Here is a 24,505-nt window from a genome sequence, read left to right as displayed (position 1 = left end):
GAAAAATATGAACCTACCGCATAACAAAATGAATATTATGACCAATCAAAATCCTTCATTCTTCAAATTCAGATTAGTATTCATTTGGATTTCTAGCCTGCACCTTTTCAAAGCCTTGGGACAGACAACAATATTAAATGTAAAATTATTTAAATACCAATAATTAAAATTCCCTTACTACACTAAAATACAATATCAGAATTCCAATTAAGCCAAAAAAGAAGGTTACGATTTCTTCTACAAAAGCTGCAAATCTAAATTAATTCAATTCCAATTAAGTTACAAGCTCAATGGCATTTTTTTCCAGGTAAATAGAATTAAAATATAAATAATCTATAAGAAACTCAGCAATGCTTTTGAAACAAGATTGTAAAGATATTCCACTCATTTTGAACCTCAGTGCCAAACTACATGTTAAGTTACAAAGGTTGTGACTGCTTTTACTCATTATTTCAGTGATGTAGAAATACTGATCTGGTTTGCACGTCACGGCTGCAAATCATGCATTATTTAACACATGATTCACAATGACATGCACTTCCATTTATTGTAAACAACCTCCGATCAGCCCAAACAGAAGTGTTCAGTGTGATGTGAGAATCTGCACCTCTAGGTTGTTTAGGGACTAAACAACCTAACAGTTAACCCATGATTTGTTGGGTTAACCACTAGCTTGCTTAGCTCCTAATGGCACAATCCTATGGAGGATTCCCCTCTCCGAGGTCAGAGACAGTGCTCTGACTTCAGAAGGGGGACTCGTAGATCCCTCCCCCTCCCCCTCCCAACAGGCACAGAAAGAACTGCATTGCCTGGCTGGAATCTAGAGTTCCAGCAGGCAGGAAGGAAACTGGAGAGGCTGGGATACAAGTTATCCTAGGCCTCTTCCAGCCTCCCTTCCTCTCCATTCAAGGCAGTTGCCCATCTAGTGAAATCTGCAGGGCAGGAAGATAGGGAAGCAAAAATCGCCTCTGCTGTTCCTTCCGCCCTGCATCCAGGTTCAGGGGCTTCCAATTACCAATCAACCATGTTAATCAAACGTTGTTTACAGTAAATAGAAGTGGCTTGTGCACAGCGTGTGTCCTGATAAATTGTGGGTTAATTAACCCACGATTTGCTGCTGTGACATTCAAACTGGCCCGCTATCTCACTTTTTATGTAACTCAGCTTTCATTATTTGCTTTCCACATCTCTCTTAACTCCTACAGGAAAGGGATTGTTTCTAAAAAAACCAAAATGCTTTGCCACAACTATGTATACCTTTAGTGAATTCATATGTATTTGTTCTGTATGGAATCAGGAAATAGGGATTCAGCTTGTGCTGGATGGGGTTACACTCCCACTGAAGACACCGGTTTTCAGCTTGGGTATACTCCTGCATTCAGCCCTGAGCCTGGATGGCCAGCTCTCAGTGGTGGCCAGGACAGTTAAAGTTAGTGCACCAGCTGCGACCGTTCCTTGAGACATCGGACCTGGCCACGGTGACACATGCCTTAATTACATCCCGTTTGGATTACTGTAATGCGCTCTACACGGGGCTGCCTTTGAAGTGTGTTCGGAAACTTCAGCTGGTTCAAAGAGCTACAGCCAGATTTTTGACCAGGGCTGGTTACAGGGAGCACACAACTCCCCTGTTACAACAGCTCCACTGGCTTCCAGCCTGTTTCAAAGTGCTAGTTATCACCTATGAAGCCCTATATGGCTTGGGTCCAGGTTATCTGAAAGACCGTATTCTCCCGTACGAGCCTGCCTGTGCTCTGAGATCTTCTAGGGAGGCCTTCCTCTCAGACCAGCCAACATCCCAGGCATGCCTGATGGGTATGCAGGAGAGGGCCTTCTCAGTGGCTGCTCCAAGGCACTGGAACTCCCTTCCCAGGGAGGCTAGGCTGGATCCTTCTGTGCAACACTTTCAGAGGCAGGCAAAAACTTTTTTGTTCCAGCAGGCTTTTCAAACTACTCTGGACCTGTGTTAATATATTTGACTTTTTAAAATCTGTTATTGTTTTTAATTCTTTTTATACGTTCCTAATTTTATTGCAGGTTTAATTCTATTTTAACTTTTGTAAATTTATATTTATATGTTTTAATTGTACATGTTTTAATCTTGTAAATCGCCTTGAGTCCCAGTACTGGGGAAAAGGCGGGATATAAATAAATATAAATATAATAATAATAATAGCAGCAGCTCTTGGTTTTGATTTCTCTTAACACAGGATTAAGGGAAATCCTACGTTAAGGGTATCTCACTTCCAGCCAGTGTTTCAGGTTCTGGAGTAGTCTTAACCACAGTTAACGTAGTTCTAACAAATAGTCTCAGAAGGGAGAATTTTCCCCAGGAAGGAATAGTGCTCTGGGATAGAGCATGCATTTTCAAAGCTGTGCCCCAATTTGCTAAATGTGGTTAGCAGAAAGTCAAATATTAGTTTGCACTGGCCCACAGCAAGATATTGGAATATACAATTAGAAAATACAGAACCTTTTTGTGCTGTATTAAATGGCTAAATACATCAAGCAACTAAAGTGTCGCAGACACTCTGGTCAAGGTGATAAATTACACTCACCACAGCTACTAGCACTGTCCTCTAATCTTTAAAGCGTTATCTCATCCAATCCCAATTTTTGTTAGTCCCTCCCAATAGGTTAACATAAAATTTCACATCAAGCAAAACTGTTACTAAGCACGGAATTTTAAGTGCACTGATGCTAATGTGCCCTATTTAAATAATATTTGCAGGATCATGATTTGTAATCGCTGAATCCAGAATTTCTTAGCACAGAGTTTCATACTACAAATTAATCAAATGTTCTGTTGACAAGTGGGCAGCTTAGAAACTTCCTCAACCAATGTCAGGATGCTCTTCCAAGAGATCTACTTACTGCAGCACGACGGACATAAACAGGATGCGAAAGATGCACATTATTCAACAGGAACAAAATTGAATCCAAGGTGTAGTATTCTCTTGGCTGGCCTTCTTTTCCTGTCCTGTAAAGAATGGAAAGCAAAGATGATTTAGCAAATGTTTGGAGAGAATTTACACCACCTATGGTTCTGTTCATAAAAAGCTGGATGCATGAACTACATTGATGACTAAAGTAATGAACTTGTACAACAAAACTGCCTTGCAAATAGTTTTGCAAAGGCTGACCATCAGCTTGTCTTGCTGCTTCTCTGCATCACCCTCCATCAAAGCCACCTGCCCCTTTTTCTTCCCCCACTTTACCATCACCACAGTGGTTTTTCCACAGCCCACAAGCCAATTGGGATAACCCCGAAGATCCAACTCAAAGGGAAAGCACCATAATATTTCCTTTAATTTACCCTCTGCAATACTTGCAGATTAAGTTGCTACTATTAAGTGCAATCTTCGCAAAGGGGCAAGTATTAATTCTCTTGCAATTAGGAGTTATAGTCCAAGCAGGAACTACCAATTCAAACATGTATCACTATGGTAACTTGAAGGAAAAATATCCTACAAATCTGTTCTCAACTGGCAACAAATATTTTAAGAGGTGCCATTTTTTGAATGAAAAAGTCTGAAGGGCTGGCAACAATGGCTTTACCACTTACTGACTCCTGCATGAACCAAGGACAAGCAAAGGGCTCTAAGTTTTCCCCTTAATGTATCTTCTGTGCATGGGCCAAAATGCAGGCAAATGGGAGTGAGAAACTGAGATACATTTGGGAATTGCCAGATTCACTGTTCAGGTTCCCTTCGCCTGTGTCTCGGGTGGGGGTAGGGAACAAAACTACAGAATATGTGACAATTTTTTTCAAAGCCTTACCATTCATAATGAGAACCATAGTGGTACATAGAATGAATGGAGTATATGCAATGATGGTACATGGAGTGCTTGGATGCTTGAACAGATAGCTAGCTAGGGATGGGGCAGTGTTTGAGAGAGTTGTGGGGAGAGAGCATGATCCAGAGTGAGACAGAAAAAGAGATGTGATAATGAGCTGGCTGGCAAAAGGGTGAGGAACAAAACAGAGTTTGACTTCACCAAAACAGGTTTCTGCTGGCACTGAGAAATGTGGGTTCAAAGGGGCTGTTTAATAAGTTGGGGTTTAGAACCCACCTCTGCTCTATACTCAGTCTTCTGAGCAGGTTACTTGTCCTGTGGGACTAGCCTCCCATAGCAGCCATTTTGTGGTGCTCCCCAGGACAGTTTCACAAATTGCCAAATGTGCCCACTGGCTCAAAAGGTTTGCCTACCCCTATTGTGTAGCATGTGACAATCACAGCCAGCACACCATGCTTATCAAAGTCAAGGTGATGGTTCATAGAACAGGAGTGCTCCTGATTACCAAAGGACTGGCACCTAGTTAACGGCATTCTAGGAAAAGTTTTAGTGGCTAAGATTGTAAAACCATAACACTCTTAAAAAATAACAATTCATTGACGTTTGTTGATTGACTCGATGAATACAAACCTATTTAATAGCTTTTAACTCAATTAATACCTAGTGCCTAGCTTGAGACAGGAGGTCCAAAACTATATTCCAGTTAAAGTGTTAGGCTATTAGATAAGCTATCAGTAAAGTCACCCACACTCATGCACATGAATGCAGAAAACTACCCAGGCACTAGTCAATAAGGAAGGCAGCACACAAAAAAACCACAACTCTACGGAAATAAGGAAGGAAACACAAAGAAAAAACACAACTATAAAAACCATTTAAAAGACACAACACCATAAGATGGTTCCCCCACAGTTTGTGGCTTATTCTCCTTTTATAAAACTAAAACTGTTGTAAGGGAAAGAGCTATATAAAGATTTGATAGTCTGGTCAACAGATGGGCATTGTAAAGTATCTTAAAGTAATTCAGTTTTCATTTTTAGTTTCTATGTTTCCCATCAGCAAATACATACATTCAGAATTATAGTAACAACTGAAAAAGTATTGGAAATGAAAGAACACATTCTTTTTCTACATTTTTCATTATTTCTAAGACTATATCAAGGTTTTTAAAAGCCTGACTCAAACGTTTCTGGAAAAAATGGTTTAGAATAAATATCCATAGGCACTACATATTCTAAATATTCATTAACTTCATCTAAAATACATCAATAAGGGCCAAACTACATATTACAAAGCATCCACCAGTAATGCTAGCACAGTGACCGCTTCCGCAGTGCAAAAGCATCCTTAAAATGAGTGATTTACAATGGGTGAGATAAGGGTTCACTTAACTTTTCGCCCTTTCAGAGCAATTTTCCACTGAAATGTCTCTCCATAGAGTTCCATGTTTAAATGGGAAGCACAAGTCGAAAAATCCAGGTAAGATTAAAAAAAACAGCGGAGAACAGGGGCTGTGTGTGCACGCGTGCGAGAGAAAAAGTATTTCAAGGGGAAGATTGTCATGACTCCTGATCCTTCCAACACCCACACACTGGCAAACTGACACAGGACACCCAAATCAGTGAGACTTATTTATTGCAAGAAATGCCATGGCAAAAACTTAATGATTACACTCTTCAGAACCATATAGCTGATGGTCAGTAGCTATAGGCGCCACATAATTCTAGAACAGTCCAAAACTAAAAACTACAGCCATGTCAGAGATCCACACAGCGGGTTTCCCCACTGAAATCTCTGGGGCTCAAAATACAGGGGACAGGGCTCAGGATTCCTGAGAACAAAATGTATATTGCACACATACTAGGTGCTACTCCGATACTGACAAAATGGAAAGTACATGGGTACAGGCTATTCTATCTGAGTTTAGCAGCAACACACAAAGTAAATATCTCATTTTCACCTCATGAAAATAAAGTGCTCGAGTTTGCCCAGCAACTGTCAGACCTTACCTCAAACCCTCAGTCATGGCTATTTCATTTTATTTTGCTATTTTGTTTTCAGGGGAGTGAGAGTGGTGGCATGGCAGAGTGAAGCAGAAAGGAGCAGCACTGGAAAGAAGGAAAGATGAAGTTGTCCAGTGGATTGATTCCTTAACCTCACAAACCGTCATGGCTGTTGATCATAAGAGAGATCCTAAATGGGAATGTTTTCTTAAAACATTACCTCTATATGTGGAAAAGGAAAGTGTGGAAGATGTATATAATGTGGCAAAGAGATGCAAGGCCTAGCTGTAGGAATGGAACTACCATGTGAATAAGTGTTTTTAATTATAAATTAACATGGACGGCTAAAAAGCAGCTTAGCGTAATTATTTTGGAAATATATGAAATATCAATGGGAAGCTGGATTTAAATCAATCTACTCCCACGCCCAACAATCTTACTCACAAAAACTCTTTCATCATGAAGACTACAACAGTCCTCTAAAATGTTCATTAACAGCAGCCTGGTAACTTAAAACAAGTTTCCCGAAGCCTATAGTTTTAGAATAGATGTTTTGACTGCTTCATCCCATTACTACAATACTGCACTACAAAAAATATTGTTATACATCCTTCATTTTCTCTTCATGCCTGCCTTCTACAGTACACACATGCTGTTAATACTGTTACTGATCCTGAGAACTATCAGTAAGATTAGCCACAAATCTAAAAATTAAGCTACACTTAGCCACTACTTCTACCCAAAGTTATCTTCTGGCTCCCATTACCCTATGCCCCAGGTATGTCCAATAATGGGCTACTTCAAACATTCCCCCTTCAAACATTCCCCCAATAGGAGGATGAAGACAGAATAGATGTGACAAACATGCATCGTACAGAAACACCCGTCAAGAGAGCCTTGACTGACTGCATCTCTCTGTGAAATATAAATTGCATTGGCTCAGCTTCAGATTAAGTTAGTTGAATTTAGGTTTAATTGAAATCCATGGGACAAGTTAGTCATGTCTTAAATCCCATTAATTTTAAAGAGATCCAAGTCCAACTAAATAACAATGCAATCCAATGCATGGCTACTCGGAAGTAAGTCCACTGAGTTCAATGGGACTTACTCCCAGGAAAGTCTGAACAGGACTGCATCCTTATTCTAAATCCAGTGCATTCAGTTTGAATTGGATTTCCCTCTGCATGAAATAGCCCCAAGAATGTGTCCATATTTTTGCAGTAGGGAAGACTGCAAAATACCCTTTATATACCCTTTACTTTCTTTGTTTAAGTTGGGTTATGGGTAATAGTTTCATTGCTTTAAGTGAAGTCTACACATACCCAAACCAACAGCATAAGGAATATGGGACCATGTTTTTGATGTTAGCAAACTTATTCATTTTGACAGGAGGAACCTTAGGTACCATGACTGCCAGTTCAACCTGTCTCATCACTGCCACTCTTCAATTCACAACAAAAATGGCAAACTAGTTTAGTCATCAAAAACACAAGGTGCTTATTATTATATGAGCAGACGTTTGTGTTTTTGGGGTTTGTTTTCAAAGGCACTTCCATATGCAATTTCTCTAGTTACATCTAATTAAGGCCTTAGCTAGACCTAAGGTTTAGATTGTAAGCCTATGTGGCAGGGCCTTGCTATTTACTGTTTTACTCTGTACAGCACCATGTACATTGATGGTGCTATATAAATAAATAATAATAATATAATAATCCTGGGATCATCCCTGCCTGCTCCCGGGATCCCTTGTGTGTCATTTACATGAACAGGGACGACCCCAGGACAATCCCGAGATAAACCTTAGGTCTAGCTTAGGACTATCTTTCATCTGGGCTTTCTCATCATAGTGATTTTTTAAAAGAAAAATAAAAGGCTGTAAAATATATGCAAACACAAGGATATCATCATAAATATATGTATTTTGTAGGTTTACATATATGTGGACATGTAGAGAAAACATACTATTAAAATACTTTAGGAGAAACCTATCTATAGAATGTAATCCTGTGTTTAGTGATTTATTCTTTCCACTGAAAGAGCTTTCTCTCAGTCTTTTTCACCCCCTCATACTTTGCTTAGTTTTTAAGAATATCGTAAGATTCTGAAGAAGGCCAAAGTAAAACCAAAAACTATTTTTAGGCCTAACACCTTGGCAGTAGAAGAAACAAATCTTCCCGGGCAGGTATGGAGCCAAGCAAAACCTGACACAGACAAAGTCCAACGCTTTAACTTTCCAGACATGTGGATGTAATTTGTCTGACAGAGGGACAGGAACAAGAACCATTTCAATGTGAATTCTATAAGATAAACTCAAAAGTGCCACTAGGTCAATGGGTGTTTTTATTTTTAAAACAATAGTAATAATTAAGTACTATTAGGGAAAGAATGCAGAACTTTAGGACCATTTCATCTCACCATCTTAATCCTGACCAACCAACATTTCCCAGACCATAATAGCCAACTATTGAACTCTCCTGGTGTAGATTCAAAAGCTAAAAAGGACCAAAATAACAAGAACGTACTTTCTTTCTGCAGACAAAATTGTTCTACATAGCTCTCAACCAAACTCAGACTCAGAGAGGCATTAATATGCCTGTGGTATGCCTATCTTCGAGATGTGCAATGGGTAACCACGTAAGAGATAAGCTAAACACAAGATCAATGATTTTAAGAGACAGAATAATTTAGTGTTAGGACAGAACATGCCTACCTCCCCATCTCCACTAGCTTGTCATTCCCTAGGAACAGAAATGTAATAAAAGCTTACTGAAACATTTTACTGGCAGGAAACAATCAATCTGGTAAGAGAACAGAGTGTTTAACCTGCCTTGTGGTAACCTCAGTTCAAAATTGTGCAGACTAGGTAGCATTGGGGCAGACATCATTTCTCTAACAAACTGTCAATTAGGTTGTTGCAAGGATCAAGAGGATTAGCCTACAAACTCCACTTTTTGGATGAAAGACAGGATACTACTACTACTACTAATTCAGATTTATGCAGTGCAAAGTATTTACGTTTTTGGTCATCCTTACAATCACCCTGTAAGATAGGTCGGTGTTATTATACCTATATTACAGAAGTAGTGGACTGAGGCTGAGTGATTTGTCTAATGCCAACTGGTCACTACGTCCTAGTGAGTTCATAGCACAGTCAAGGTTTTAATGCAGATTTTCCCCAGCTCAGTGACTTCGGATGCAATCCTATGCATGTTTAGACAGAAAAATGTCCTACAACTCCCAACTTTCCCCAGCCAGGAGTTGTAGAGCTACTTTCTGTCTAAAGATGCATAAGATCTTTAGTGAGACAAGCAATAGGATTCTGAAAAGAAAATGCAGTAAAACATTCAAATCAGTCTTTTATTTGTTAATAAAACAAGATACAGCATGCTACAAAAGTCATGGAAGAAAATTTAATGTCAGTGGCACATCCATGGACAGGTGCACTGCCAACAGTATTGCTTTACTGTAGCACCCCAAAAAAGTTGTATTACAGCAAAGAGCAGTTCCTTCTTAAGATATACAGCAATGTACATTTCTTAGTAGAACATGCCACTTCAGCAGAAGCCAGGTGACAAGTCCTGATCCAGATCAGATAAAGCACATTTAAAAACAAAGCCTCAACAGCAAATAACCAGTTTGCAGGGAACAGATAGATTAACACCACATGACAACAAGTCAACACCTTATCAGTTAAACTTCAAGCAGAAAACAAGCAAGCAAGCATACCATCTTTGAATCTACAACTCAAAGCACACTCCAACAGGAAACTCTCTAATACACAGAATCCAAATCAGGGCATCCAAATCTCTTCTCAGCCAAGTCACATTTAGAAATTTGTGCTAAAACCACACTTCGCTTTCAGTATCCAATCCTGCAACTTGATTTAACCAGGATTTCATAGAAGTCAATAGGGAGAAAAACACAAGAATGAAGAGACATCAGAATTGTCTGCCTGCTGTCCCCACCCTTTCGTTTCCCATGGGGGCAGGAAAAGAAGAAGTGTCTGCTTCAAAACACAATATAAGCATGCTACCTGGCAAAGGGGAGAAAGCACACAGATTTCATTTATCCCTCTCTTTTTCCTCAATAAGATGCCAAGTTATTTACCCTCCTTCCCCAGCCTACAGCCCTGCAACAGACACAGTTCCAATGAAACCTGACCAACCCAAATTTTCTCCCGGGTTTCCCTTCCACAATCACAGCAACTTTAGGATTTAATTACTCCATCTTACAAGTTTTTGTATCCATAAACAGCTACTTCCTTCCCATCCTTCAATATATCCTTAAGAACGCAGATTCTGTACTCTACAGAAGTGAAAGAATACAGAAACTAGGCAATGCAAATTGCATCCCTACTTGCACTAATGTGCAAGTATGTCCTAACCATACTGACTCAGAAGGAAGCCCAAGCGATATCATTACTTACACATATTCCCAGATAAGCATGCTTCAGAGCTCAATGGGGCTTACTCTCAAGTGTGGGAATTCTATCTCCAAGCTAGTTGTCTTTTTTTTTTCTTTTTAAGTGACCCACCGACTACACCTCTTAACAGAAATTAAGCAAGTGCATCTTCTCCAAACATAAGAGATTAAAATGGGAGAAAAAGCTTTAACTTTTGCATATTTGGCTTCTGCTGCAGCCAAAGAACAAAATAAACATGCATACAGCCTTACTACCAATCTTAGGCATCTACACTCAGGAAAAAGCCTTAAAGAGTTCGATGGAGCTTATTTCCAGGCAGCCATGGACAGGACTGCACCTTTAATGGCCCAACTCTCCACAAGGACCCACAACAGGCCAGTTTGCATACTTCTCCACCCTAGTGTCTATTCATGACACTTGCTTGAGCAATTCCCGTCCTTCCTTCCTTCCATACTTGATGGAGCACCACAGGGCCCGTTTCCAAGCAAGCACGCGTAAGGTGTGCATGTGTGTGCCCTTACAAACACACATACACAACTGTTCACAGAACTCCTTCCCATACGACGTGGCAACAGCCACAGCTTTAAAGAGGGAATTAGACAAACACAGAGAGAAGCGGTGTGTCCAGGGCTAGCTGGCCACAGAACCCACCCCAGGTCCCCACGTTCAAAGGCCACAGCCCTGGCCACTGAGGGGCAAATCACAGGCGCCCCTTTCCATGCACTGCGTGGGAGCTTGCCAGAGGCCTCTGAGGGGCCATTGCAGCCGACGAGAGGCTGGACTAAAACGGCGCCTTGGCCTGATCCAGCAGGGCTCCTCTTCGACGGACTCGGGTTCTCCTCTGGCCGTCCCCGTGCCTAGCCCCACACCTGGCTGAGGACTCCCTTCCTCTTTCTTCCCCTTCTTCTTCCTCCTCCTCCTCCTCCTCCTCCTCTCACAGACTTACCCCCAGATCACATAGTTGGTCTTGACGTTCTTGGGCCAGGAGAACTCGCCGAAGATCACCTCGTCGCCTTTCACCACGATCTCCTTCTTCTGCGTGTTGTATTGGCGCAGCACGCTCAGGACGTCCGCCATCGCCTCAGCCTACCTCGCTCCCCTCGCGCCCGTCTGCCTCGCTCGCTCCCCTCGCCCGCCCTTTTCTTCTTCGACTCGACCCCCGCCTCGCCGGCTGACTGACAGGGCGGGCGGGCAAACAAACAAACTGTCCGTCTGACTGACCCACCGACCGACCAGCCCAGCCACCGAGGCCGCGCGCGCAAGACGGAAAGAGGCGAGGAGGACCCCGCGAGCCTGCCCCAACCCGCGCCTGCGCACAGCAGGAAACAAACACCACCCTGAAGCCTGCCCACAGCGCACGCGGAGAAGCCCAATCAGCGGCCTGGGTCTTGCCTTCGGCCCTCAACTTGGACCCGCCCCCTTTCCCGCCCGGGACGTGATTGGCGGCAGCAGAAGCCCCTCACCGCGCACGAAGGGACGGCGGAGGACGGGTTTAAAGGGAGGGATCAAAACGAAGCAGGCAATCGAATAGCTAGCCTCAACGACGAGGGGTCCTCAGGAGCGGACCGTGGAGAGGCCGTCCAAAGGGCGGGGATCTCTCCCTTTCGCCTCCCCCCCCCTCCCTCTGTCCATGGCATTGAGGGCGCTGCTGAGGCTGAGGGAGCTCAGCGCTTGGCTGAGGTTCGTGGATGTTGAAGGGGGCCCGCGGTTGGTGGGTGACGGTAACTCCCGATGAGGATTGCCCGGGCTCTTATGTTCTGGGGATTACGGTAATAACCCACGGGCTGCTCTGCTGCGTGACTGACGGCAGCGCTGGCGGGGAGGGAGGGACGGAGCATCCTCGGAGGCTTCGCCTTTTCTAGGGGGCTTTTTACTGCGTCATCCTAAACTTGTGTTCTCAGCCGCAAACCCTACTTTGTTCAGTGGTTTTTATCCCCAGCTGTGCGTGTTCAGGATCCTCAGTCGCTCCAGGCCAACAAAAACAAACAGCGATTGAGACAGGATTTAGTCCCGGAGTCTCTTTGTAGGGTGATGAACAGAATAAGAGTATCTCTGGGCATGTGTGAAGAGTACCTTGCCGTCACTGGAGAGTAAACTAAGGCAGCTCCTAAAAAAGGACTTCTGGGGGTCGTTGAGCCGTGACGTCTTGGGGCTGCTTCTTCGTGTGTGTGCCATCTTGGTTTTGCGAGAAAAAGCCGCTGTGGGCTATGAGGACACCTTGCAGACGGGCTTGATGAGGCTGGAGTGAGTCCCGTCTCTGGGGTTCAGGGTTAGGGTTAGGATTGAGGAGTGGGCCATGAGGACACCTTGCAGATGGACTTGATGAGGCTGGAGTGAGTCCCGTCTCCGGGGTTCAGGGTTAGGGTTAGGATTGAGGAGTGGGCCATGAGGACACCTTGCAGATGGACTTGATGAGGCTGGAGTGAGTCCCGTCTCCGGGGTTCAGGGTTAGGGTTAGGATTGAGGAGTGGGCCATGAGGACATCTTGCAGATGGACTTGATGAGGCTGGAGTGAGTCCCGTCTCCGGGGTTCAGGGTTAGGGTTAGGATTGAGGAGTGGGCCATGAGGGCACCTTGCAGATGGACTTGATGAGGCTGGAGTGAGTCCCGTCTCCGGGGTTCAGGGTTAGGGTTAGGATTGAGGAGTGGGCCATGAGGACACCTTGCAGATGGACTTGATGAGGCTGGAGTGAGTCCCGTCTCCGGGGTTCAGGGTTAGGGTTAGGATTGAGGAGTGGGCCATGAGGACACCTTGCAGATGGACTTGATGAGGCTGGAGTGAGTCCCGTCTCCGGGGTTCAGGGTTAGGGTTAGGATTGAGGAGTGGGCCATGAGGACACCTTGCAGATGGACTTGATGAGGCTGGAGTGAGTCCCGTCTCCGGGGTTCAGGGTTAGGGTTAGGATTGAGGAGTGGGCCATGAGGGCACCTTGCAGATGGACTTGATGAGGCTGGAGTGAGTCCCGTCTCCGGGGTTCAGGGTTAGGGTTAGGATTGAGGAGTGGGCCATGAGGACACCTTGCAGATGGACTTGATGAGGCTGGAGTGAGTCCCGTCTCTGGGGTTCAGGGTTAGGGTTAGGATTGAGGAGTGGGCCATGAGGACACCTTGCAGATGGACTTGATGAGGCTGGAGTGAGTCCCGTCTCTGGGGTTCAGGGTTAGGGTTAGGATTGAGGAGTGGGCCATGAGGACACCTTGCAGATGGACTTGATGAGGCTGGAGTGAGTCCCGTCTCCGGGGTTCAGGGTTAGGGTTAGGATTGAGGAGTGGGCCATGAGGACACCTTGCAGATGGACTTGATGAGGCTGGAGTGAGTCCCGTCTCCGGGGTTCAGGGTTAGGGTTAGGATTGAGGAGTGGGCCATGAGGGCACCTTGCAGATGGACTTGATGAGGCTGGAGTGAGTCCCGTCTCCGGGGTTCAGGGTTAGGGTTAGGATTGAGGAGTGGGCCATGAGGGCACCTTGCAGATGGACTTGATGAGGCTGGAGTGAGTCCCGTCTCCGGGGTTCAGGGTTAGGGTTAGGATTGAGGAGTGGGCCATGAGGACACCTTGCAGATGGACTTGATGAGGCTGGAGTGAGTCCCGTCTCCGGGGTTCAGGGTTAGGGTTAGGATTGAGGAGTGGGCCATGAGGACACCTTGCAGATGGACTTGATGAGGTTGGAGTGAGTCCCGTCTCCGGGGTTCAGGGTTAGGGTTAGGATTGAGGAGTGGGCCATGAGGACACCTTGCAGATGGACTTGATGAGGCTGGAGTGAGTCCCGTCTCTGGGGTTCAGGGTTAGGGTTCGGATTGAGGAGTGGGCCATGAGGACACCTTGCAGATGGACTTGATGAGGCTGGAGTGAGTCCCGTCTCTGGGGTTCAGGGTTAGGGTTAGGATTGAGGAGTGGGCCATGAGGACACCTTGCAGACGGGCTTGATGAGGCTGGAGTGAGTCCCGTCTCCGGGGTTCAGGGTTAGGGTTAGGATTGAGGAGTGGGCCATGAGGACACCTTGCAGACGGACTTGATGAGGCTGGAGTGAGTCCCGTCTCCGGGGTTCAGGGTTAGGGTTAGGATTGAGGAGTGGGCCATGAGGACACCTTGCAGACGGACTTGATGAGGCTGGAGTGAGTCCCGTCTCCGGGGTTCAGGGTTAGGGTTAGGATTGAGGAGTGGGCCATGAGGGCACCTTGCAGACGGACTTGATGAGGCTGGAGTGAGTCCCGTCTCCGGGGTTCAGGGTTAGGGTTAGGATTGAGGAGTGGGCCATGAGGACACCTTGCAGACGGACTTGATGAGGCTGGAGTGAGTCCTGTCTCCGGGGTTCAGGGTTAGGGTTAGGATTGAGGAGTGGGCCATGAGGACACCTTGCAGACGGACTTGATGAGGCTGGAGTGAGTCCCGTCTCCGGGGTTCAGGGTTAGGGTTAGGATTGAGGAGTGGGCCATGAGGGCACCTTGCAGACGGACTTGATGAGGCTGGAGTGAGTCCCGTCTCCGGGGTTCAGGGTTAGGGTTAGGATTGAGGAGTGGGCCATGAGGACACCTTGCAGATGGACTTGATGACGTTGGAGTGAGTCCCGTCTCCGGGGTTCAGGGTTAGGGTTAGGATTGAGGAGTGGGCCATGAGGACACCTTGCAGATGGACTTGATGACGTTGGAGTGAGTCCCGTCTCCGGGGTTCAGGGTTAGGGTTAGGATTGAGGAGTGGGCCATGAGGACACCTTGCAGATGGACTTGATGAGGCTGGAGTGAGTCCTGTCTCCGGGGTTCAGGGTTAGGGTTCGGATTGAGGAGTGGGCCATGAGGACACCTTGCAGATGGACTTGATGAGGCTGGAGTGAGTCCCGTCTCCGGGGTTCAGGGTTAGGGTTAGGATTGAGGAGTGGGCCATGAGGACACCTTGCAGATGGACTTGATGAGGTTGGAGTGAGTCCCGTCTCCGGGGTTCAGGGTTAGGGTTAGGATTGAGGAGTGGGCCATGAGGACACCTTGCAGATGGACTTGATGAGGCTGGAGTGAGTCCCGTCTCCGGGGTTCAGGGTTAGGGTTAGGATTGAGGAGTGGGCCATGAGGACACCTTGCAGATGGACTTGATGAGGCTGGAGTGAGTCCCGTCTCCGGGGTTCAGGGTTAGGGTTGAGGAGTGGGCCATGAGGACACCTTGCAGACGGACTTGATGAGGCTGGAGTGAGTCCCGTCTCCGGGGTTCAGGGTTAGGGTTAGGATTGAGGAGTGGGCCATGAGGACACCTTGCAGACGGACTTGATGAGGCTGGAGTGAGTCCCGTCTCCGGGGTTCAGGGTTAGGGTTAGGATTCAGGAGTGGGCCATGAGGACACCTTGCAGATGGACTTGATGAGGCTGGAGTGAGTCCCGTCTCCGGGGTTCAGGGTTAGGGTTAGGATTCAGGAGTGGGCCATGAGGACACCTTGCAGACGGACTTGATGAGGCTGGAGTGAGTCCCGTCTCCGGGGTTCAGGGTTAGGGTTAAGATTGAGGAGTGGGCCATGAGGACACCTTGCAGATGGACTTCATGAGGCTGGAGTGAGTCCCGTCTCTGGGGTTCAGGGTTAGGGTTAGGATTGAGGAGTGGGCCATGAGGGCACCTTGCAGACGGACTTGATGAGGCTAGAGTGAGTCCCGTGTCCGGGGTTAGGGTTAGGATTGAGGAGTGGGCCATGAGGACACCTTGCAGACGGACTTGATGAGGCTGGAGTGAGTCCCGTCTCCGGGGTTCAGGGTTAGGGTTAGGATTGAGGAGTGGGCCATGAGGACACCTTGCAGATGGACTTGATGAGGCTGGAGTGAGTCCCGTCTCCGGGGTTCAGGGTTAGGGTTAGGATTGAGGAGTGGGCCATGAGGACACCTTGCAGATGGACTTGATGAGGCTGGAGTGAGTCCCGTCTCCGGGGTTCAGGGTTAGGGTTAGGATTGAGGAGTGGGCCATGAGGACACCTTGCAGACGGACTTGATGAGGCTGGAGTGAGTCCCGTCTCCGGGGTTCAGGGTTAGGGTTAGGATTCAGGAGTGGGCCATGAGGACACCTTGCAGACGGACTTGATGAGGCTGGAGTGAGTCCCGTCTCCGGGGTTCAGGGTTAGGGTTAGGATTGAGGAGTGGGCCATGAGGGCACCTTGCAGATGGACTTGATGAGGCTGGAGTGAGTCCCGTCTCCGGGGTTCAGGGTTAGGGTTAGGATTGAGGAGTGGGCCATGAGGACACCTTGCAGATGGACTTGATGAGGCTGGAGTGAGTCCTGTCTCCAGGGAACATGGTTAGGATTAGGGTTAGGGTTTCGTCCTTTTGAATCCTGCGGAGCTTGCTAGGTGATGGGGTCAAACACTTAAAGAACACTATGTGCCAAAGTCAAACACTTAAGGAACACTGTGTGCAGTTTGTGTTTGGCCAGAGGGCTAAATAGTGCCTTGAATTTTGGAGCTAGTTGGGAAAGGTTGCAGAGAGTATGTCTGTTTAAGGATCTCCAGAGTTGATCTGCTTTGGGGCTACCACTGTATATCTGCTTATCAATAGATATTTCCGTACTATTATGTCTTCTGGACTCTTTCCACACAAAAGAAACTGAACCTATTAGTGCTCTGGGAAGGAGTGGACAGGGGTGGGGGGTGCTTGCCCTACTTGGAAAATCAGAAATAATGTGTATAAATGGTAATAGATTGTATGTGATTTATTGTCCTCCGTAGCACGTTATTTCCAACAAGGAAAGCTTTGTGTGTCCGAGGTAGCAGCCCTCATGGGTTAGTGGGCTGTGAAGCTGATAGGTCCTTTGGGAGGAGCTGAGGTCCAGCTGGGACAGTTGGCACTCCTTTTGAAGCTCTAGTTGCCCTCCAGAATGGAGAGGTGGCTGATACCATCATTTCCCGGACCCCTTTTCCAGAGTCATTGTTCTCACCTCACATATATACCTGAGGTTAAAACAATGAAGCAAGTGAGATTGCTAGAATGCAGCTGAAGAAAAACTTAGGATTTAACACAAGTGAGAGCCCATTATTGATCCTCTGCAGCTGAAACTCTCCCCATGGCCTGAGTTCAATCCCAGCGGAAGCTGGTTTCAGGCAGCCAGCTTGGGTCGACTCAGCCTTCCGTCCTTCCAAGGTCGGTAAAATGAGTACCCAGTTAGCTGGCAGAACGGTAATCACGGCCGGGGAAGGCAACGGCAAACCACCCCGCTATAAGACCTGCCAAGAAAACGTCAGCAAAAGCTGGCGTCCCTCCAAGAGTCAGTAATGACTCAGTGCTTGCACGAGAGGTTCCTTTCCTTTCCTTTCCTGTGGCAGTGGAGGAGGCAAGAAAAGGTTCACCGCCACCACCATCGCATTCTGCCGGTGTCCTCCAGTGAAGCTATTCTGAGTGGTGTGGAGCCTTTTGAAGTTTGGCCCAGCAGATGTGGTAAAAGCTTGGTGGCACATTCTGGCATGTTTGCAAGACACTTTTGAGGGTAAAATCGCCCATAACCAATGAATGTGGTGTCATCATTGGAGGTGTCCGGAGCCCTGTCTAGTCTGGTTTTGTTGGATGACTTCCAGCTATTGGAGACGGAGGATTCTGAAATCTCTTCATTGGCTTCCAATTCACTTCAGAATCCAATATAAACTTCTCCTGTTGACCTACAAAGCTTTTCATGGTCTAGCTCCTTCCTATCTCTCCTCTCTCATCTCACACTATTGCCCCGCTCGTGCTCTTCGCTCCTCTGATGCCATGTTTCTCGCCTGCCCAAGGGCCTCTACTTCCCTTGCTCGGCTCCGTCCATTTTCTTCTGCTGCCCCTTATGCCTGGAACGCTCTTCCAGAACATTTGAGAACTACAAGTTCAATCGCAGCTTTTAAAGCTCAGCTAAAAGCTTTTCTTTTTCCTAAAGCTTTTAAAACTTGATTTTGTTCTGACTTTTATACTGCCTGTTTGGTGCATTCTCTTTCCCTCCTTATTGTTTTATTATGACTTTATTAGAATGTAAGCCTATGCGGCAGAGTCCTGCTGTTTATTGTTTTACTCTGTACAGCACCATCTACATAGATGGTGCTATATAAATAAATAATAAAAAAAAATTAAAAAATGGACAAATTGCTTGTCAAAAGGGTGGTAGCTGACCAATTTAGTCATTTTTGGCTGAAACTGATCAGCCTTAAGCAATCTGTTGGTTTCCCCAACCAGCATGGCCAATTGTCAGAGATGCTGAGATTTGTAGTCCTAAACACCTGGGCAGCACCAGGTTGGGGAATGTTGGAAGAGATCATTCAGAGTTTTGGTCTAAGGTGTCACCAGTATGCAGATAACACTCCCTTTTTCATCAGATATAGATGAAGGTGTGGCTGCCCCTAACAAGTGCAAATTAACAAATAAACAAACTCATCCAGACAAGTTGGAAATAAGATGGAGATATAATTGGTCAGTGGTTTGTCCACTCAGATGGTTGGTGCTCAGCCTGTTCTTGTAAAGGAGCAGGTTCACTGTGCAGGGTGCTTACTGTTGCCATGCGCCCTTGTTCAGACAGACGCACAAGTTCTTATACCTGCTTCTTTAGCAGCTGAAGTTTCTGAACAATTTTCAAAGGCTACCCCGCATAGAACGCATTATAGCAGTCCAAACGGAATGTAACTAAGACACAATTGTTTCATACACTTAAGCTTCAGTCCTATAACATTTACCTGGGAGTAAACCCTATTGAACTTGATTGCACTGCTAGTCCTATGGGCTATGATTCCATAATGATATTAAAACAGTTTCTTACATATATATATATATATATATATATATATATATATATATATATATATTCATTTGCTGAAACTTACAGTGCACAACTATACATGACTACTCAGAAATTCCACTGAGTTTACTGGGACTCCCAGGTAAGCGGGTAGAGGACTGCAGCCTTAATCCAGTCAAAAGTGCTACAAATAGGATTGTAATATTTATTTTAATGGATTTATTTTAGGATGGGGAACAGTACATCTGCTGCCACAGACTTCACTAATACTGCCACTGCTAACCAGATAAAGGTGAGTGAACATGTCTGTTACCATGTGTAAATGTTACTGTTCTGTTCTTGCTATTTCACATGAAGTTTAATTTTATTTTAAGACTTGGATAAGCTTTTTTTAAAAAAAGAAAAAAAAGAAAGAAATCTCTCAACGTCTGTCTGTCTGTCTGTCTCTCTCTCTCTCTCACACACACACACTTTTACAACCTTATCTTTGCAACTTGCTTTTATATCTTGGAAGTAACAGCAACCTTGTACTTGCTAACCTGGAAGTAGATTCCATTGAACTCAGTGGGGTTTACTTTTGAGTAGAGATGCATAGGATTGTACTTGGTCATTTTACAATGTAAAGACATTGCTGCTTTTCTTCAGAATGTGTCAGGCCTTCTCATCTTGCATTCTTTAAAATGTTTTAAGTAGGTAATTTTAATAAAACAGTATGTAGTTTTAAGTGAACGTTTTTAAGTGCTTTACAATCATTATGATTATTGGATTGGGTCTCGCTACTATATCGTCATCCAGGCCTCCTTGGGTTTTGAATCGCTATTTTTATTTCTTCTTATTCCCCAAATGCAATTTTAGAAGTGTAGATGCATTTATTAATATGGGCTCAATTAGAGCTCCATTTTGCCTTTTTATTACTCATCAAAGTGTAGAAGACCACAGCCTTACGTTTCACCTTCACATGCAGGTATGTTGAATATATATTTGTGTTTCTCTGAACAAAAACTGCCTTCTCCCTGCCCCCCTGACCTAAGGATGTGATCCGTTACACACCTGTCTGGGTGTAACGTCCATTGCTTTCAATTAGGCTTCCTTCTGAGTAGTCATGTATAAGATTGCACTGTAAGAGGTTTAGGGAAAATTTGAGATGAGAATCATGTAAGCCTATGCGGCAGGGTCTTGCTATTTAGATAATGGGATATCTCTTGCAAATTGAACATTGGTTCAGTATTTATCTAAGGTTCTTGAGGTCCAAAATTACACATGGGTAAAAAAATATTTATTTGCGGGGGACTGTTTGAGATGATTTGCTGTTCATTTTTAAATGAATTGGTACTGGAGATTTAGTCTACTATCCTCTACACACTTACATAAGTCCCATTGAAGGCAATGAGACTTACTTATGAGTAGTCATATATGGAATCACACTGTTTGCCATCAATTTATGTGCCTGAAAGAAGTTCTAAAATTACACTTGGAAGTGCGTGGGGGTGTAATCAAAATGTCACTGGTCAAAATTTAGTTTGGGCTCTAATAGCAAATATATAAATCATTTAAAGGTTCCATCAAAATCTTCTGTGATCAAGTTCTGTATTTATTTACACACACACACAGGAAACTATCTCAGACCACTGTGTAGTGATCTTCTCAAAAACAACATGTTCCTACTGCAACATGGCAAAGAAGTTATTTCAAGATATGAATGTGAATTACACAGCCATAGAACTGGACATGTATGAAAACGGAAGTCAGTTTCAAGACATTCTTCATGAAATGACTGGTGGCAGGACAGTGAGTACTTCCTTCTGAAATCTAGTCACTTACAACAAATTACAAGACGCTTTGTTATGCTTCTTTACACAGCACATAATTAATCTGAGGAATTTACTGCCGCAGTATGTGCTGATGGCCACTAGTTTAGGTGGTTTTAAAAGAGGATGGGGCGCTTCCCTTAATATCATCCAGCCTTGCCCCACCCACTTTTCCTTCTCATAGAGAGAGTCATGGAGCTCCATGCATCTCTGTGGAAAAAAAGGATTCAGCAGGCCTTTGCAGGGGTCGGCTCCTGCAAGTGCTGGCCCTTGTAGGAGTTGTGTGCCTCCTTCCTGCAGCACTCATGTCCCAATTGGGTGCAAGCGGTACAGGAAGGGACTCATTCAGTGCTTGTTGGACTGAACTACCAGTCGAGTCTGGTGCAGCACAGTCCCCAGAAAGATCCCCATGTTATTGCCAATCTCTGGTCAGAGATAACCTGCGATTTCCTCCTCCCTATCTTCTCCCCAAGCTCCCAGCAGTGTCCAAGCCAGGTGACAGGGCCCACGGAGGTAGCCTTCCTCCATGTTACAGCATATGAAGCATGCACATTTGAGCCCTATGCCCATGAAATAACATTGATTTCTTTATACTCAACAGGTTCCCAGGATATTTATCAATGGAAACTTTGTTGGAGGTGCTACAGACACTCAGAGACTTCACCGGGAGGGCAAGCTGCTTCCATTAGTTCATCAATGTCAGATCCTAAGAGGAGAAAATTCAGGAAAGCCATGTAGTCTTCCTTAACCTTCATAGAACGTCCTTTCTGAGATTTACTAAGACTGTACATTTAATCCTGAATTCTCCTAACCTCAGATACTTTGAATTCAGTACCATGTATGTGTTCATAATATGTACAAAAGTGTTTTAACAACTTTGAAAAGCCAGGTAATTTATTAAGGTTTAGTCCATCCTTTGCAGTTAGATAACAGTCCTGTTTACAATTATTAGGGAGCATTTACCATTGAAAACAATGAGACTTGCTTCAGAGTGCAGATGCACAGGAATGCACGTGTCTTTCAGACTGTCCTGAAACCACAAGTTTTACTTAGATATGATACTTAACCTTAACCATTCATATGGGGGAATCCAGATTAGTTCCACTAAATGAAATTAATGTGAAAAGCTAATCATGACTTACGTCCCACTGATTTTACTTGAGACTAGGGGCAACTAAGGACCCAATCCTTTGCATGTTTTGACGGAAAGAAGTCCTACAACTCTCAGGATTCCCCAGCCCCCAATACTGGCTCGGGAATGCTGGGAGTTGCAAGACCTTTTTTCTGTGTAAATATGTGTATGATTGCGCCCTAACGCAGTCTGGATCCAAGTCATTGCACCGGCATTTTCTGTATCGCAGAATTGTTTAAGTGCTTATTTGAGGCCATAGTTCTAAATAGAGCAGTGTTTGGTAACCAAACACTAAGCAGACAAACGCACAAGCATTAAGATTAAAGGAATTCTGTCACAGGGTTATCCAGTTTATGGGTCTACTTTAGGATAGATGCTTTCTTCACTCGATTACAGCAGTATTCTGGGCTCCTGAACATGGTGCCTGGAGGCACCATGGCACCTACAGAGGCATGTCAGGGTGCCCACCAAATGGTGGCCTCTACTCCAGGACTTGTGCAGGGTCCGGTTCCTTCTCGCTTGGCTTTGAATATCTGCACGAGAGTAAGCATGTATAGAATTGCATCCCTGTGTTCAGTTTCTGGAAACATTGCTGGTCTTTGAGCCCGTTTGCCTTCTGTGAAATGGCTGTTTTGTGACTTGCCACATCCTCCTGTGGCAGCCGTGACTCTTCTTCAATATTCCAAATGGGACCATCATCCAAAAAAGGTAGCGGACTCCATCTAGCCCCTTAGATGTTGAAGATAAATGCAGTAGCCCCCTTACTCCAGTTGCTGTAACAAGGAATAAAACTGTCTGCACAAATACTTTATTTGCATTACTAACAGAGGGTCATTCAGATGAAGCACTGTCAAGGGCACTAATACAATATGCATACTGCTAGCTCACTCAAAACACCTTCCTTCCAATTCCCAACCAGGACAGTTGTGTTGTGGTCATCAACACACACACAAAAGGCTGCAAGAAAGTTCTATTTGTAATACACACTATTTGTAAAGTATCTTTTTCTGTAGCTGTGGGGAATAACTTCCACTACTTCTGTGCTATAAACTTCAGTCTATCTCCGTACTGCAGCCTATCAGACGGAAGAGCTGTAGGTTAGCAGTAGGGCACAAAATCTGCATGCAGAAGATCCCAGGTTCAATTCCTGGCATCTCTTGGTACGGCTGGCAAAGACTCCTGTCTGAAACCCTAAAATGCTGCTGCTAGTCAGTAGTGTGTATAGGAATAGACAAATTTAGATGGACCAGTGGCCTGACTCCATATCAGACAGCTTCCTTAGAGACTCCATGGAACAACATTACATGCGGCACAAAGAGCTACAGAACTGCCTGCCCTTGAACCCATACTGAAGTATCCTAAATTCCAGCCTAATTTAGACAGTTTCTTCCCCGAGGAAGGAAACAGGAAAAGATCTCAACCTGCAAATACTAGCCCTCCTTGGCCACTTCTGCTCAGGTAGGCTTGCTGTTGCTTTTTGGAGTCTAGCTTGGAGAGAGGGGGGTGGGGGACACCCAAAAGAGGATATTTCACAGAGGAGAATTAGGTGGGGTAGAATTAAGGACCTTTCTCTGCCTGGTAATTCTCTGCAACTGAACTCTCCCAGTTATTAACATGTAGTTCCTCCCTACACATGGAGAATGGCAAATTAAACACCCTTGTTTTAATAATTAGAAATGTGCAGGTACCACCTGTGAAATTGTGTATGCTGCTTTATAATCAATTCTTAGAGCTAGAGGCAAGAGAGTTATAGTTTTTTTTCCAGTTGCTTAGAAGTCAAAAGACCGAATCACATCACCGTTGCATGCCAATGACCAGATATTGTTATTAGTATTCTCAGAGGCATCAAAGTAATTTACCAGGGAAAGCTAGGATCCAAATATTTATTTAGGCACCCTGGGAGGTTCTTTACTTTTCTTCCCACACCCATACTCCACTTTGAATTCTCCGCTATGAAACATCACAAACTACTTTTGAAACTACCTGAAGTTTCAAAAATGCCATTTAAGAAACATTTTATATTAAAAAAAACTGCAAAGATAAAACTAAAGTGGTGGTGTAGATCTACAATCGCCCAGAGAGCTTCGGCTATTGGGCGGTATAAAAATGTTATAAATAAATAAATACCAATAGCAGGAATGTAACAAAAAAAGCGGGGGGGGGAATCATTTGTAGCAACTATTCACAACACCATTGGTTAAAAAATAAACAGTGGATTTGTCACTTCTATTTTAAATATTTACATTTATCTAAAGCATCTGGACAAAACTGACAACTGTAAGTTATATATTCAAATGCAGCAACAGGATTGTCCATTGCATAATAATTGGTGGTTGATGTTTGACCCTCCCAAGTGTGAAGTATAAGTCTCTGCAACTGTAAGGGCTCTCAATACCACTTTTGCTGTTCATCTGTTAATCCAGCATCATAGGGATATAAATTTAAAAGCATGTGAGCATCCATAATTATCATGGATTTTTGAGAACAAAAGGTATGTTGACAGTCACTTCCAACCAAAAAGAAGCCTCCACAGGGTAGGTCTATATCATATGCCTCAACAATGCATTATTCATATTATATTGCCAGCATCTAAACAACTAACCAGCTTTTTCTTAACTATCCTCTGTGG

General features: G+C 44.7%; 2 protein-coding genes across 5 annotated transcripts in view; one reads left to right on the top strand and one right to left on the bottom strand.

Annotated features, from left to right (window-relative positions):
- CDC73 (cell division cycle 73) overlaps positions 1-11,457 on the bottom strand; it is a 135,219-nt gene extending 123,762 nt beyond the window's left edge. The window contains exons 1-2 of the mRNA XM_063135010.1: positions 11,171-11,457; positions 2,875-2,980 (exon numbers count right to left, since the gene is read on the bottom strand). Of these exons, the coding sequence (XP_062991080.1) occupies positions 2,875-2,980; positions 11,171-11,301 (237 nt within the window). The 5' untranslated portion in view covers positions 11,302-11,457. The remainder of the gene's footprint in view (positions 1-2,874; positions 2,981-11,170) is intronic.
- A 419-nt stretch (positions 11,458-11,876) lies between these two features.
- On the top strand, positions 11,877-22,680 carry GLRX2 (glutaredoxin 2). 4 transcript variants are annotated; one of them, XM_063135042.1, is made up of 5 exons: positions 11,882-11,904; positions 19,024-19,078; positions 19,165-19,228; positions 20,548-20,724; positions 21,346-22,680. In XM_063135042.1, the coding sequence occupies exons 3-5, from the start codon at positions 19,166-19,168 to the stop codon at positions 21,490-21,492; spliced, it is 387 nt and encodes a 128-aa protein (XP_062991112.1). In that variant the 5' UTR covers positions 11,882-11,904; positions 19,024-19,078; position 19,165; the 3' UTR covers positions 21,493-22,680. The 4 variants fall into 4 exon arrangements, with proteins under 4 accessions (XP_062991090.1, XP_062991112.1, XP_062991098.1 ...); XM_063135034.1 differs by lacking the exon at positions 11,882-11,904 and adding an exon at positions 11,952-11,993; XM_063135020.1 differs by lacking the exon at positions 19,024-19,078 and having other exon boundaries at positions 11,877-11,904.
- The last annotated feature ends 1,825 nt before the right edge of the window (positions 22,681-24,505 follow it).

Source organism: Elgaria multicarinata, chromosome 1, assembly GCF_023053635.1.
Source record: "Elgaria multicarinata webbii isolate HBS135686 ecotype San Diego chromosome 1, rElgMul1.1.pri, whole genome shotgun sequence".
Classification (NCBI taxonomy): Eukaryota; Metazoa; Chordata; class Lepidosauria; order Squamata; family Anguidae; genus Elgaria; species Elgaria multicarinata.
Note: the sequence above shows the minus strand (reverse complement) of the source record. Positions and strands in the feature narration are given on the sequence as shown.

What these genes read in the sequence shown, in the direction of transcription:
- GLRX2 (XM_063135028.1), top strand. Translation starts at nt 11,956, where the DNA reads ATGAGGATTGCCCGGGCTCTTATGTTCTGGGGATTACG. An exon ending in CTTATGTTCTGGGGATTACG is followed by an intron (nt 11,994 to 19,164) that starts GTAATAACCCAC and finishes GATTTATTTTAG; the next exon opens with GATGGGGAACAGTACATCTG. An exon ending in CCACTGCTAACCAGATAAAG is followed by an intron (nt 19,229 to 20,547) that starts GTGAGTGAACAT and finishes ACACACACACAG; the next exon opens with GAAACTATCTCAGACCACTG.